Here is a 13,129-nt window from a genome sequence, read left to right on the forward strand (position 1 = left end):
CTACGATTATTTATTTTTAGTTTATAGAATGATACCCGAACTCTACACATAACTTTTTGTCGATCAAAAACCAAAGACAATACCAATAAGAAGTCAGAAATTTGTTGCTTAAACAAAAGAGCGCCATAGAACACACTCATCAAAAGTTATTAAACAAAAATCCTGAATAAGCATGAAATAAGAAATTTATTGTATGGGAAATACCAAAGATAGGGACGCCACCGTCTAAAAATAATTCCCCATTTAAAAGTGTTGAAAGTGTATCTTTTTTGTCGGGGGCAAAATCCGATTACAGATAGCGTCCAGTAGCAGATTAAAGTAGCTTCAAGAGCTTACGTATCAGTGGTATGTAGGGTATCAAATATGTTTTACTATTTTGTTGTAAAAATAGCTATCGCCATGGCACACAACACAAGAGATATCACAAAACAAAGATATAGATAGAGTCACAGCCACAGCTACAGATATTCCCTGGCGTTATCTACGGCTTGCACTCATGTTTCGCCCCATGTCCTACAATCTTTTCGGCCTACACTCGTGTTGTTGGCCTTAACACAAAATACTAACTGCGATATCGGGGCATATCCATGTTGCTGCTGCTTTTGCTGCCATGCAGCTGGTACTGCATCTGCAGCGGCATCGACTGATGGTATCGCTGGTGCTGGTACCCACCGATGGGGCTATGGCTATGGCTATCTAGATTCAAGACACCTTCGCGTATCAGGCACTCCTTGATGGCCAGCATAATTGTAGCTCAACAGTAGGAAGCCTTTAAACTATATTTTAATTTTCTTTCTTGGTTCGTTTTTTTTTCTGTTTGTTTTTTCAGTGCGAGTTTTTCGTATTTTCTTGTAAATTTTCTTATTTTCTCAGACACACGCGTCAAGTGTTTATTTTTCTTGTCGTAGGATTTTTAGCTGCAACCAAAAACACACACAGAAAGACGCCTCTGAGAAGGCAGGCAGCGGCAGTCAGTCACTACTTGGGGGCCTGCACTTGAGGCTTGAAATAGAAAAGCGCTTTTCACGCGACACACAGACACCACACACCACTCGACGACGTGTCGTCTGCTGCTGCTGCTGTTGCAGTTGCTCCTGCTGTTCCACAGTTTTGTCACTCGTACGCGTATAATAATATCTTTTATTTTTTGTGTAATTTTTGCGTCGTTCTGGTTGCTTTTGTCGCTACACTCGCCTGCCGTTGGCTTTTGTCGTTCCGTCTCGGCGTTAAACGTTTTTGCGACTGAGCGAGCGAGCGGCAGCGGCAAGCGCTAGACGAGATACGAAATGTATCTAGAACTCAGGCCATGCCCGCGGCCGCAGACTGCTGCTGCTGCCTGTTATGAGTACGAGTGTGTCTGTAGCTGTAGCTGTTGCTGTATCTCTGTGTGTGTGTGACGGCGGCAGCTACTCATTGTACTCATTCTTTTATCTTGCGGGTTGCGAAGCAAAAGAATTAAAACAAAAACCAAGAAAGAGCAGGGTATGTTAGAAGAGAAGTTGGAGCTCTCTTTTGGGAAAGAAACTCTTTGTGGATATCTTCAAACGATTAAAAATATTCGAATGAGGGAAGAATGACATTCGAACATGTTTAAATACGTGTGAATAAATGAGTGGTTTCTTCAAAATGAATAAAAAGATTCGATTAAGAGAAATATGGCATGTGAATAAGATTGAATATGTATGAATAAATGTGAATAAATGAGTGTTTTCGAAAAAGCGAAGTGTGTAAGTATATATGATCAAATAAGTGTTTTCTAGCATTAGTTCATAGAATCCCGAGCTATTCCCTCCCCTACCCATCCATTGAACATACCCTGCCTTAGCGTTTGTCGTTTCTTCGAGTATCTGTGTGTGTTTTTACGCTCTCTCTCAGTCTCTGCCCGTATCTGTGTGTGCTTGCCTCTGCTTTTGTAGCTACACATGTGTAGAAGAAGCTAAAAACCAAAACAAAATAGCCAAAACAAAGCGGGAAAACGTGCTGCTGCCTGTGCTTCTGCTGCAACGGTATACCGCATGCCACAAGGCGTGAAAAACTAAGACGAAGAAAAACCAAGCAGACTCCACAAAGAGGGAAGAGAGCGGGAGAGAGGTTGTTGGAGCGGCAGATACTTTGCTCTCAGCTGTTGGTGGCAAAAGCATGTGTTGAGTGGCAGGCAGCAGAGACAGCAATAAGCAGCAGCCGCAGCCGACACAGTCAGATCGATGGATAGAGTCTGTTGCAGATGCAGTTACAATATTGAGTGTGTGTGGCACAGCGGCACGATTTAGGGGGGGAGGGGCAGTAAGTAAAGTTAGAAGTCAAAGGAAACTTCTCTGAAAGTTTTGTGGATGGCAAAGGGAGATTTTAGGTAGGATTTTGTTAAATGAATGAAAAAAAGTACTCATACATTTCGGCTGCTGCAACTAAAAAATCTTAAAGAGATCTGACTCTATCTATCTATATTTTCCACTGTTCACGCTAGTTTACTCTTTTGCAGCAGCAGCAGCAGTGCAGCGTGAAGCAACGACAACGCCTGCAGACGGTGGAGCATGTCACCAAGCCAGAGGCAGCAGCAGCCGCAACAGCAATCCCATTGAATCCGAATACCAGCCCAATTGGATCATGCAGCAGAAGGAGGCAGTGGCATCATCGAATGCTCCACATTCATTGGGGGTACAAATAGGCAGCAACTACGATACGACACGAAACAAAGCTCATTAAACGGCAAGCTGGCTGGCAGGCAGGCAGGCAGGCAGGAGAGAAGAGTACAAGCAAAAGTACATCCCCAGAACCAGAGACTGAATCAGCAATAGCAACAGCCACAGCAACAAAATTGCAGCAAAGCTGGCAGCAGTGGCATTATCTGGTTTATGAGGTTGGGCAACGGTAAATGATGCCACCAGGTGGGGCCTAAGGGGGGAGAGACACACTAATGAGTGCGTGCCATAATTGGCGGCGCAGCTACTGCTGTCTGCTGTTTGGGAGGATGTGCTTGAGGGTTGGGGCATGGGGCAGTTACCTGTTTCCAGCCATCGAATGGGAATCAAAACAAAGATACATTGCCCAAGAGTCACCACCGCAGAAAAGAAAATTGGCAGCCAAAAGTCCGCAACAAAACACAAAAACACCAAAGCATCGAATTTCACAAACTACCCGCCACATATTCTGACACGTGGGGGTCGAGAGGCTTTTGTGGCATATGTCAAATGTCAAGCGCTTGTGGGGGGGCATGAACTTTGACCTGCCTTTTGACTGGCATTTGCATGATGTGTACATAAGCGAGGGCTTCACATGGACGCTTTACCACGCCAATTATTCCATCAATTTTGATGGCAAAGTCAAGGGTAAAACTACTGAGGACGATGGGCCACTGCAACTGGAGGCGTATGCGTAATATTGTAATACAACAGCCACGTGGCAGCCCTTGGGCAGCTGATTTTCCCCGGCTCCTCTTCGCTTCTCTCTACTGCTTTTCCCTTAATTTCTATTCAATCTTCAGTCTCTCAGATACTTCAGCCATCCATCCATCCGAAAGTATCCTGTAATCTAATTGAGTTCTCATTTCTTGCAGCAGCTCAGAAGGAAAGAAAACACTTCCGCTACGGCATGCTACAAAAGCGCCCAAGAGAGAGATAGAGAAAGAGGGAGACAAAAACTTCCTGCCACTTGAGCGCGACTGGGGCTGGGCGACAAATTGAAAGCAGAATCAGGCATCAGCAGCTGGCAGCAAGTAGACATCGTCTAGTCGTCTGTCTCTCTTTGTGTTGCATCTTGATTTATTAGCTAAAATTATTATGTTTTTTTGTATCACAGTTGTATCGCACTTTGTGCCTCGTGCCACACACAGCAGCAGCAACAACAACAACAGAAACAGCCACAGCTCGTTGCTCTCTATCGCTGATTGCGATTCAGGTTCTTGGACGCCCGCTCATTTCCGTAATGAGTGTTGCACTCGCCACTGCTCTCCTCTGTCGCTCCATTATTACACCCGCTACAAATTGTATACGTACGTACGTACACAATGTACATTTATTGAACTCCCCCACACACAGAGAGGTGGCGCGTTAGGGGTAGAGAGACGGCTGCAGAGTCATGGCCAAATGCGGCAACTTGTTTCGTTTTGTTGTCTGTCGTTATCTGTCGCTTGCTGTTGGCTGAACATTTATGATGCAAAAACAACAGAAAAATGTACACACAAAGAGAGGGTGAGAGAGGAGAGTGCAGAAAGAGTTGTAGAAGGAGGAAGCCAAGTGGTTAAGGTAGGAGAATTACGACTAAGAGTTACCCATTCATGGGGATTTTATCAAGAAATATTTACTTATTTTTTGATTATTTTCTTCTCTATCAACCGATGATTTTTGGTGAATAAATATATGGATAAAATATTCAAATACCTCAACATACCCCCCGCTTCCCTATGGAGCATGAAATGTGGAATATTTTACATGGAAAAGCTTGTTATTTAAATGCTAGCCATTGTCCAGCATTCGCCAGTTAATTAATTAATTAATAATTCCACAGATTATTTCCACTGTGTGGAGCTTCCTCTTCTGTTTTTCTCCCCCCAGGCATCTGTCATTCTCTTGTGATGCGATGCGACAGCTGATGTTTTATTGCTGCCTGATTTAATGCCAATAATTGTGTTTATTAATATTCAGGATACGTGCCATACGTGGCGTATGATTGATGTCCATGTGAAACCTTTTTGCTGGGGTGGAAGGCCATTGAATAATGCATACATCTCTGCTCTATTATTCAGTTATGGCCAGACCCGAGACAGAAAATAAAGGAAGTTCCTTCTTTCATTTGAATATCAAAATCAAGTCAGATTTCGGGGTTCTCTCTGTCTATCCCTCAGTTCTCAGTTCTGCCTTTCTTCATCCAGTAAATCCACAGCCAAAATAAACCATAAAAGTGTTTGCCTTTTCCTCCATCCATCGTGCCACGGCTTCGTCTTGCAAAAAGCGCCAAAAGCCATGCCACAACACTCAAAAGTTTGACACTCAGACAAGGAGAAGGAGGAAATGGTGGAGGATGGAGGAGGTTCGAGAATGGGTGGTGGCACACCAAACCACGCATTATTTAGCAATGAAAGTGGATTAAATGCAACCTACTTTTACCACCAGAACCAGCCACAAATAGAAGAGGGAGGCGGCCAGGCAGGCGGGTGGCACCAACGAAAAGCGATAAAAGAGAGGCAGGCAGCAAAAGAGCTAGAAGAACCTGTAGTATAACCATGTCAATCTATTAGTTACGCCCCATTTTAACCAGTTTACAAAAAGAGCCACGAGCCAAGAGGAAGCCACAAACGAGAGGGATACAGGATACAGCAGTGGCAATGGCAGATTCAACAGCAAGAGACTCTTAAGATGCCACCAAAACTCGGCAATTTTGCGAGTAGGAGGAGAAAGTGGTAGTCGGAAAAGTAGATGTAGCAAGCACCAAGGTCGCGGTGGCACTGCCTGGGGGTTGCAACAGCAGCAGCAGCTGCAGCCATAGAGAGATGACCAGAGGCAACACTTGGCCATGGTTGTCATCCATCAAATGACGGCAGTTGTTGGGGAATTATTCCATCGCTCATTGGATGGATGGCATGTCAGTCTATGCATTGTTCGCACTTTGCCATCGTTGCACTTAGCGTGTTGACATTTCTACCAAGAAATTAAATGAGCAGTGGGATTAGAAGAAAGAAATGCGAAGAGATTACGGAAAGAGGAACGAGGAACGAACGATTCTAGAGGAAAGAGTTTTTCCAGAGGGGGAGAAGGAGATGCTTGCTAGAGAAGAGACACCAAGAAAACACTAGAAAATGCGAAAAAGTGCAATGAAAAGCAGACAGCAGCAGCCACCGACAGACACAAATGCATGAAATGACAGACAATTGGCAAAGTAAATTAGAGACAGAGACCAAGAGCGACACTGGAAGTCATTCGAGACACAGGCAGAGAAACCACTAGAGAACTCACTGAAGCAGTCAGTGTCGGAGCAGCCCACAGAGGCGAGCTGCCACTTGAGCAAAGAAATAACTTGATCAACAATAATGTTAAAGCATAATTGCCCAGAGAGCGCCATTTAATCACAATTAAATTATATTTAATTTGTGGCGCATGGCGCACAGGAGGAAACGGACAGAGAGAGAAACACGCAGAGAGCGAAGTGTAAGAGCAAATTTTCTAACGCAACAGGATATCGAGGGGAGAACTCAGCAACAAGAATTTGGTATAATAATTGCAGCAACTGCAACTGGAGTGGAATTTCTAATCAGTCTAAAGTTTTACACTGTTTTAATTACGTGAAACATTTGGGTAAATGTAATTTTCCGACTACGAAATAAAGTTAAAACTGTAGTACAACTTTTGACTGCTAATTCAACATGAATTTCGAATCATAAATTCTCTTAGAGAATTATCAAGAAATTTTCTATTGATAATAATTTCATTCACAAACTAATAGCTACAATAATCGTATTATTCTTGTTGTGAAATTTAAATTTCCCAAGCTTCACAATTTATTCCCATGGCAATTGATTTCCTTTCCTCGAAAGTCTCCACTGTACTCGTACTCGGAATTGTTTCACAGATAAGGAATGAAATCACTTTTACTGATAACTTCATTGTCGCCCGTCCACTGCCCCATTGCTCCACTGATGAGATGCGATGTGATGCTGATGATGCGGATGCTGTTCTGTGGGTGACGTTGATGAGGCGAACGCTTGACGCTAGCACCGGCCGTTCGCTGCTGCCTACTGCCTGACATTTAACCGTAAAAAATAAACACAAAGCAGAAGCAAAAATGAAGAATATGAATAAAGTTCGAACGTTTTTTCAGTGAACGATTTTAAATCGAATAAACAATTTATACATTTTCTGTGTAATTTGTGTGGTGGGCGCCGCCGGAAATCAATGGTCGGATTTTTGCCATCATTTAATTTTTGCTTTTGCACCCAGTTGAGGGATTAAGGCATTTTGTAGGCGTTGGTAAATGTATTTTGTTGCGTATTTTGCATAAGCCACAAAGTGTGGAATAAGCAATTAATCATTCGCATACACGTATCTTATAGGAAATGATCAGGGCAATACGAGTAGTATTTGCTGATGAAAACAAACAGATGACCAAAAGAGGCAGCAGATTTAAAAGTATCAAATTATAGATTGAAATATCTTTATTTTATGATGGCAAGGAGAACCATAATGCAAAGAGGGGTTGAAGGTTGAATTAAAAGTTTATATTCTGCTCTGGACATTCTCTACTAAAAGAATTCCCCGCCAAGTTCCCTGATAACCATGTCAGAAAAGAATTTCGGCCTAAATAAATAATGATGTCACTTTTCCAATCGGGTTCGGGGTTTCGGGCTCAAGAGGTGCCTTTATTTATCCAAGAAATTGCCGTCAGGTGGAAAAACACTTCAAGTGCTTATCTAACGAAGGCTTTTCAAGTGCTGTTTTGTTGCCTCACTTTTCTTTTGTTCCCTTTCGTATTTTGTTCCCCCTGCTTTTTTTTTTTTGCAACGTAAGTATTAGGGTCAAGTTTACCTTCACACATTGCTATATATGTATGTATTTCACGATTATATACTATATGCCAATACTTTGACATTTATTTGTGATTTTTTCTTTCCTATTTTTCTGCTTTTCTGGCGCTTTGTTGCTGCTTTTCAATTGAAATTTCAGGCGTCAATGCACGTTGCACAAATTACGTGGCGGGAAGCCCTTGAGAAAGATTCGGGCAGTGCGGCGGGGTGGCACTTAATGATGACTCGACATTGTGAGCCATGGGAGGATTCATTAGGGACCCAAGAGGGTGGCATGAGCGAAGGGAATTAACTGCTGAAACAAACAGCACACAAAATCTGTTGCCAATTTCAAGTGAAACTTAAAGCTAATGACACTTGCAGGGATTGAATGGCTCTTCCTCTCCCTCTCTCCCTCTTTGTGATTCATGAATGATGCCATTTTCAGGCACACCGTATATGGGGAAAATGAATGAAAATTCAAATTTAATTGAAAATCTAATTTAATTGTTTGAGAATTGCATTTAAATGGCAGCTAAATAACCTGATAATTGACTCACTGACATCACTCTCTCGCCCCTATCGCCAGGGATAAACTTTCTTCATTCAAACAGTTTTCCCTCGCGATGCGTAACTCAATCCAGAATTTCCTCAATTAAGAAAACAGTGCGAATGCCACACTCTGCTGTCGCATGCCTTCCCTTGGTGCATAATTGATTGATCAATAATCAAAAATTTACATGCAAATTGTTCCAATTACGAGAAGCGTTAAAAAAACACACACAAACAAATCTCTGAATTCATATAAGTTATGCAACAGACCGCAGACCCCACCTCCTATCGCCCTCCTCTCTCCAGCCAACTGCCAGACAAAGACAAACGACAAACAAAAACAGAGACGGCAAATAAGTGACGAGAGCCACTGGGAAAACAAAGGAGTGAGAGATGGAGAGACGTAGCGAAAAATGCGGCGACGAAGTGAACCACAAATCAATTTAAAAAATTGCTCTCAGAGAGGTTATACATAAATATTACCCTAGTGACGAAACCTAACACTAACTCGCGAGCTAACTAACATTATGGAAGAACATTTGCATCTAAATATTTCAAAGAATCAGAATCATGTCGTATAAACAGATATCCATATCCATCCGCAGCATTATTAGAATGTGGGAGAATATCGTTCTCACAAAAGCCGAATAAAAATGGGAAAATATCAATGAATAAAAGGTTCATAAAAGTACATAAGCATCGGTCAAACATAAGAGGCATTAATGGAAGCGAAAATGAACTTTGAATGGGCTAATTATCAGTCACAAAAAAATGTCAAACATAAAGCCAAAATGGAAAATTTCGGTTCGATGATGTCAGTTTTAATTTTGGCATTTTTGCTCTGACTACCCGTAAAATCTATTCATTTTTGCACATCACACAGCAGAATGGGTGTGTGGCTGGTGGTTGGTGTGGCTTTCATCACTAATATGATGCCCGGGGACTGCCGTCTGCCAAGCTGCCTGCCTGTCTGTGTGTCTGCAGTGATATGCAAATGTTCAAATGCAACCAACGCTCATTTCATTACGAATATGCTTGAATAATTGTGAGTGAAAATTTGAATGGAATGGAAAATGCATAATCATATTCGTGGCCGGGCGAAAATGATGGAAGATATGATATGAAGATGTCTGTGGATATGGGATATGGAATGCATAAAAACACAGAAAGAGATTGTTTATAAATTAATTAACAAGCCATATGACATAATAATCAAACTGAAGGGAAGAGCTACTTATAAGCAAAACGAACTGAGAGATACTCTTAGAAATTCTCACACATACGCAAAGACTTGGGAAATATTAGCATATATTTTCACTATTAATCACAAGAACTAATGAACAAATTATACCCAAGAAGGAGAAAGCTAATGAGTGCTACTCAGGAAAAAAAAAGAGAGCTTAAGTATGGCCATAAGTTTCCCCCAGCATTTATGCTGGAAAAAAACTAGCTTCAATCGGAGGAAAATTTAGGCAAATAGGCGTGCCACTTCCCTCTGAAAGAAAAACAGAGTGAAAGAAAACGGAAATGGCGGCGCCGCCATTTGTGTAACTGCTCTTTTGCAACATTTTGTGGTTATTGATGCAAGAAAGGTTTTCTCCGGGTTTTTTCTTGCTGTTGTGGCGACAGTTGGGTCCTAAAAATGTGTGGGAGTAGAGCTTGCACGTGCTGTTGGGATATCATCAGCATCCTTGCTCCTTCTACATCTGGGGGCGTTCCATTTTTGATGTCCAATGTCGCGCGTCTATTAAGTTGAAAGTTTGCCAAGTGTGCCAACAAAAACAGTGGGAGGTGCAGGGCAGAGAATGCAATATGAAAGTTATGCTTGCAATGCACTTAAAAGGGGGGGTTGAGAGAATCTACCACACAGCAGCTCACACAACCTCTCTGCTCAGCTGTGCTTTGCCTTTGCCTTTGCCTCTCCACTGCAGTGGCGGTGGTGATGGAGCGTCGGAAGTCACTGTGCCAAATAGTTTTGGTTCTGGACAGAAGCGCAGTAACTATGGAATTCAATTACGGCTAAGTGCCTGAGAGCCCAAGAGCCTCAGAGTCCAGCAGTACAAACTCTCGCTTTAGGCCAACCGAAAGTGTAAAATATTGCGACATTATTTGGATGAAACTTTCAAAGTTAAATAATCCCAGCCCACGGATTACAGAAATCCAGAATGCCATTAAATGCTGATTCTCACTTAATTATACCCGGTACTCGAAGAGTAAATAGGGTATATTGTATTTGTGCGGATAACGGTTGTATGTAACGCACAGAAGGAAACGTTTCCGACCCCATAAAGTATATATATTCTTGATCAGCATCAATAGCCGAGTCGATTGAGCCATGTCTGTCTGTCCGTCCGTCCGTCCGTCCGTCCGTCCGTCTTGTTTGTCGGCTAGTTCTCAGAGACTATAAGAGCTAGAGCCACCAAATTTTGGCTCCAGACTTCTGTATGCTCACACTGAAACCAGTGTATTTCAAAATTGAGCCACGCCCCCTTCCGCCTTCGCAAAAGGGCGAAAACCTCCCAAATCTACAATTTACAAGATAGCAGAAAACTAAAAACGTCATTCCGTGGGAAATGACCATATCTATCAGATCACCAAATTGGGATCCGATTGGATCATTATTATAGCCACAATGAAGAAATTAATTTGCAGTAGCCAAACCCACCCCGTCCCGCAGCATTCACACTCTGCTTCGCGCTGTTTATGGCCTCTCCCCCTGACACATCTCTGCCGCTGCCTCTGCCGCTGCCTCTGCCGCTGCCTCTGCCACTGCCTCTGCAGTGTGTGTCTATAGGGGAGGGTAGCGAGCTAAAGGAGCGTGTTGGCGTGAGTAGTGTTGTTGATGTAGATGACAGATGAAGAAAAAATGCAAAATTTGACAAATAACCGCTAAAGTGCAGATGTAGTACTGAGTGCCGGGTATAAAAGTTGTGACGCGTAAGAAGCGTCTCACACGTCCCTTCTCGTTTTTAAACCATTTTTGTGGGCTTTCAGTCGATCCATCATCATGGAACTTCATCAGGCAAATCATCATTCCATAAATTTATAATCCCATTGGCATTCATTCAGTCAGCCAGCTGTCAAGCCGCCCCAAAGCTCATTAACAACCCTTGGACATCCCAACAGCCCTTCTCCGGTTCCTTTCTCTGGCAATCACTGTCAAAAATATTGTATCTATGAAGGCCGACCGCTACCACAAAGAGCAACCGAAAGCAACCCAAGCGGGAAAGTATCTTTCGAATAACACAAAAACCATGGATGAGTGCACCCAACCAGTGGCAACTAGCCTCTGCACGCTCCCCCATCTCCCCTTGGAAAAACCTTCAACGAAATGTTGTGTTTTGTGTTGGTTTTTGGCATTTGGGAGTTCCATCACCTGGCACCCGGGGATCCCCTTTTGCTGCTGCCACTGCTATGCTCCATCAATCCACAATAGGCCTTAAGTGCTTATGGCACATTTATCGAATGGCACAGAGCCTCACACTCATGCCGCATTCAAACAACAGGAGACACAGGACACATGACAGAGGAGAGAGAGAGATCCATACCATTGACGCAGGCAGGCAGCCCCTGACATTTGTTACAATCATCAGCGAGTGGGTATCCCCATTCTCCGCTGCTCGACGGGAAATAAAGTAAGGAAGGAAGGAAGCCTCCAGCGGAAGGAAGAGACACTACACTCACACGACGCGACAGCAGAAGCCTCCCCCCTGCGACCATTCACCATGTTCCCCATTGACGTTGAAAAGTCGCGCGTTTTGTTGGAAATGCTATTTACGGATATATCGATCGAGTTTAAGCGGATAAGGAAAGCCCCTTTAAAATTTAATGCCAGTTCGAAAATTAATCAATGAAAGTAAAATTACAAGCAGAGTTCCGCCGTTAACTGCGTGTCAATCTGTGTCCTCCCTCTGCTGGATCCTGCTGGGGGGGCGGCATTACTCATACGTATCGATGTCATACACAAATTTCCATTCTATGAATCATTTTCCCCAAACACAAGGCAAATGCTTAACTTTTACTTGAGGAAAATGCCACAATTAAGCGGCGAAAAGCGATAGAGAGGGAGAAGCGAAAGAGAGATGGAGACAGAGATTTATTAAGCGTAAGCAGAAAAACAGTAATAAAAATGAATAAATTTTTGTTTGTCATAAAAGCAAAAGAAGTCGAGCGCGGAGAGACGGTGGGTGGGCAAGGCTAAAGCGTTGTCGTGGCAATGGGATACAGATTATGCCGCTGTTGGGGGAGTCAGTGGAAGTTTGCCTTGAAGGTTCTTCTCGTGGTTGCTTTTTCTTGGGGGAAATGGAGATTATATATAAAAGAACTCTACTCTGGAAAGTCAAGAGCGACAGTTGACCTTTTCTGTCTGCATTTGTTCCATGAAACTTTCAGTTTTGGCCATGGCTAAAAAGGTCACATATATTGTACATGCATATGCATGATTGTGGTTTTACTTTCTAAGTGGAAAACTTTTCCAGGAAGATTTTTTCCAATTACAGATATTAAATAAGAAGGGAAATTAAATGTATTTCGGTTAATTATTGGCTTGGCTGTGGGGAATAATTAAGCAGCGCAGCGCTGCGTTTCACAAAAATGTACTAACAGATACAGAAAGTTGCCAACAGATACAATTTACACACACAGCTACAGCTACAGATACAAATACGATAGAAAAAGAGTTAGTAAAATTTAATGGCATTTTGCTGATGGCTGCACAAAAGTCTGCTGCGTCTGGCTCTGCGCTCTTCCTCTGCGAGTGGCAGATGTTGTACAATTAACGCGCTTGGGTGCCACACAAATTACTGTTGAAAGTCACCCGAAAAAGCCACCACACAGTGAAACCACCACAGCAGCCAACAACAGATTCAACAATTGTTGTAATGGAGCATATAAATTCTAATGAACCTACCCATAATGAGCTGAGGGGCCATTTTGGGGTCGGCTCCAAAAATTGTTGTGGAAAATTTGATTTGCAATTCAGGCAAAATGCAAAATAATGTGGTCATGAAAATTGCATGAAAATGTTTTTTGCTATCTGATGGAAAATCAGAATAAATGCAATTTGTAAAGATAAATATTATAGTT

General features: G+C 42.7%; 1 protein-coding gene across 12 annotated transcripts in view; it reads right to left on the reverse strand.

Moving 5' to 3' along the window:
* LOC117895585 (supervillin) overlaps window positions 1–13,129 on the reverse strand; it is a 125,977-nt gene that overhangs the window by 65,217 nt on the left and 47,631 nt on the right. The window contains exon 1 of one of the 12 annotated variants that reach the window (XM_034803327.1): window positions 568–797. The exons of 10 other annotated variants lie outside the window; for them this stretch is intronic. In XM_034803327.1, the coding sequence (XP_034659218.1) occupies window positions 568–745 (178 nt within the window). In that variant the 5' untranslated portion in view covers window positions 746–797. Of the gene's footprint in view, window positions 1–567; window positions 798–13,129 lie in introns of those variants that run through there. One more of the 12 variants, XM_034803334.1, reaches the window with a different exon arrangement.

Source organism: Drosophila subobscura, chromosome J (genome assembly GCF_008121235.1).
Source record: "Drosophila subobscura isolate 14011-0131.10 chromosome J, UCBerk_Dsub_1.0, whole genome shotgun sequence".
NCBI lineage: Eukaryota > Metazoa > Arthropoda > Insecta > Diptera > Drosophilidae > Drosophila > Drosophila subobscura.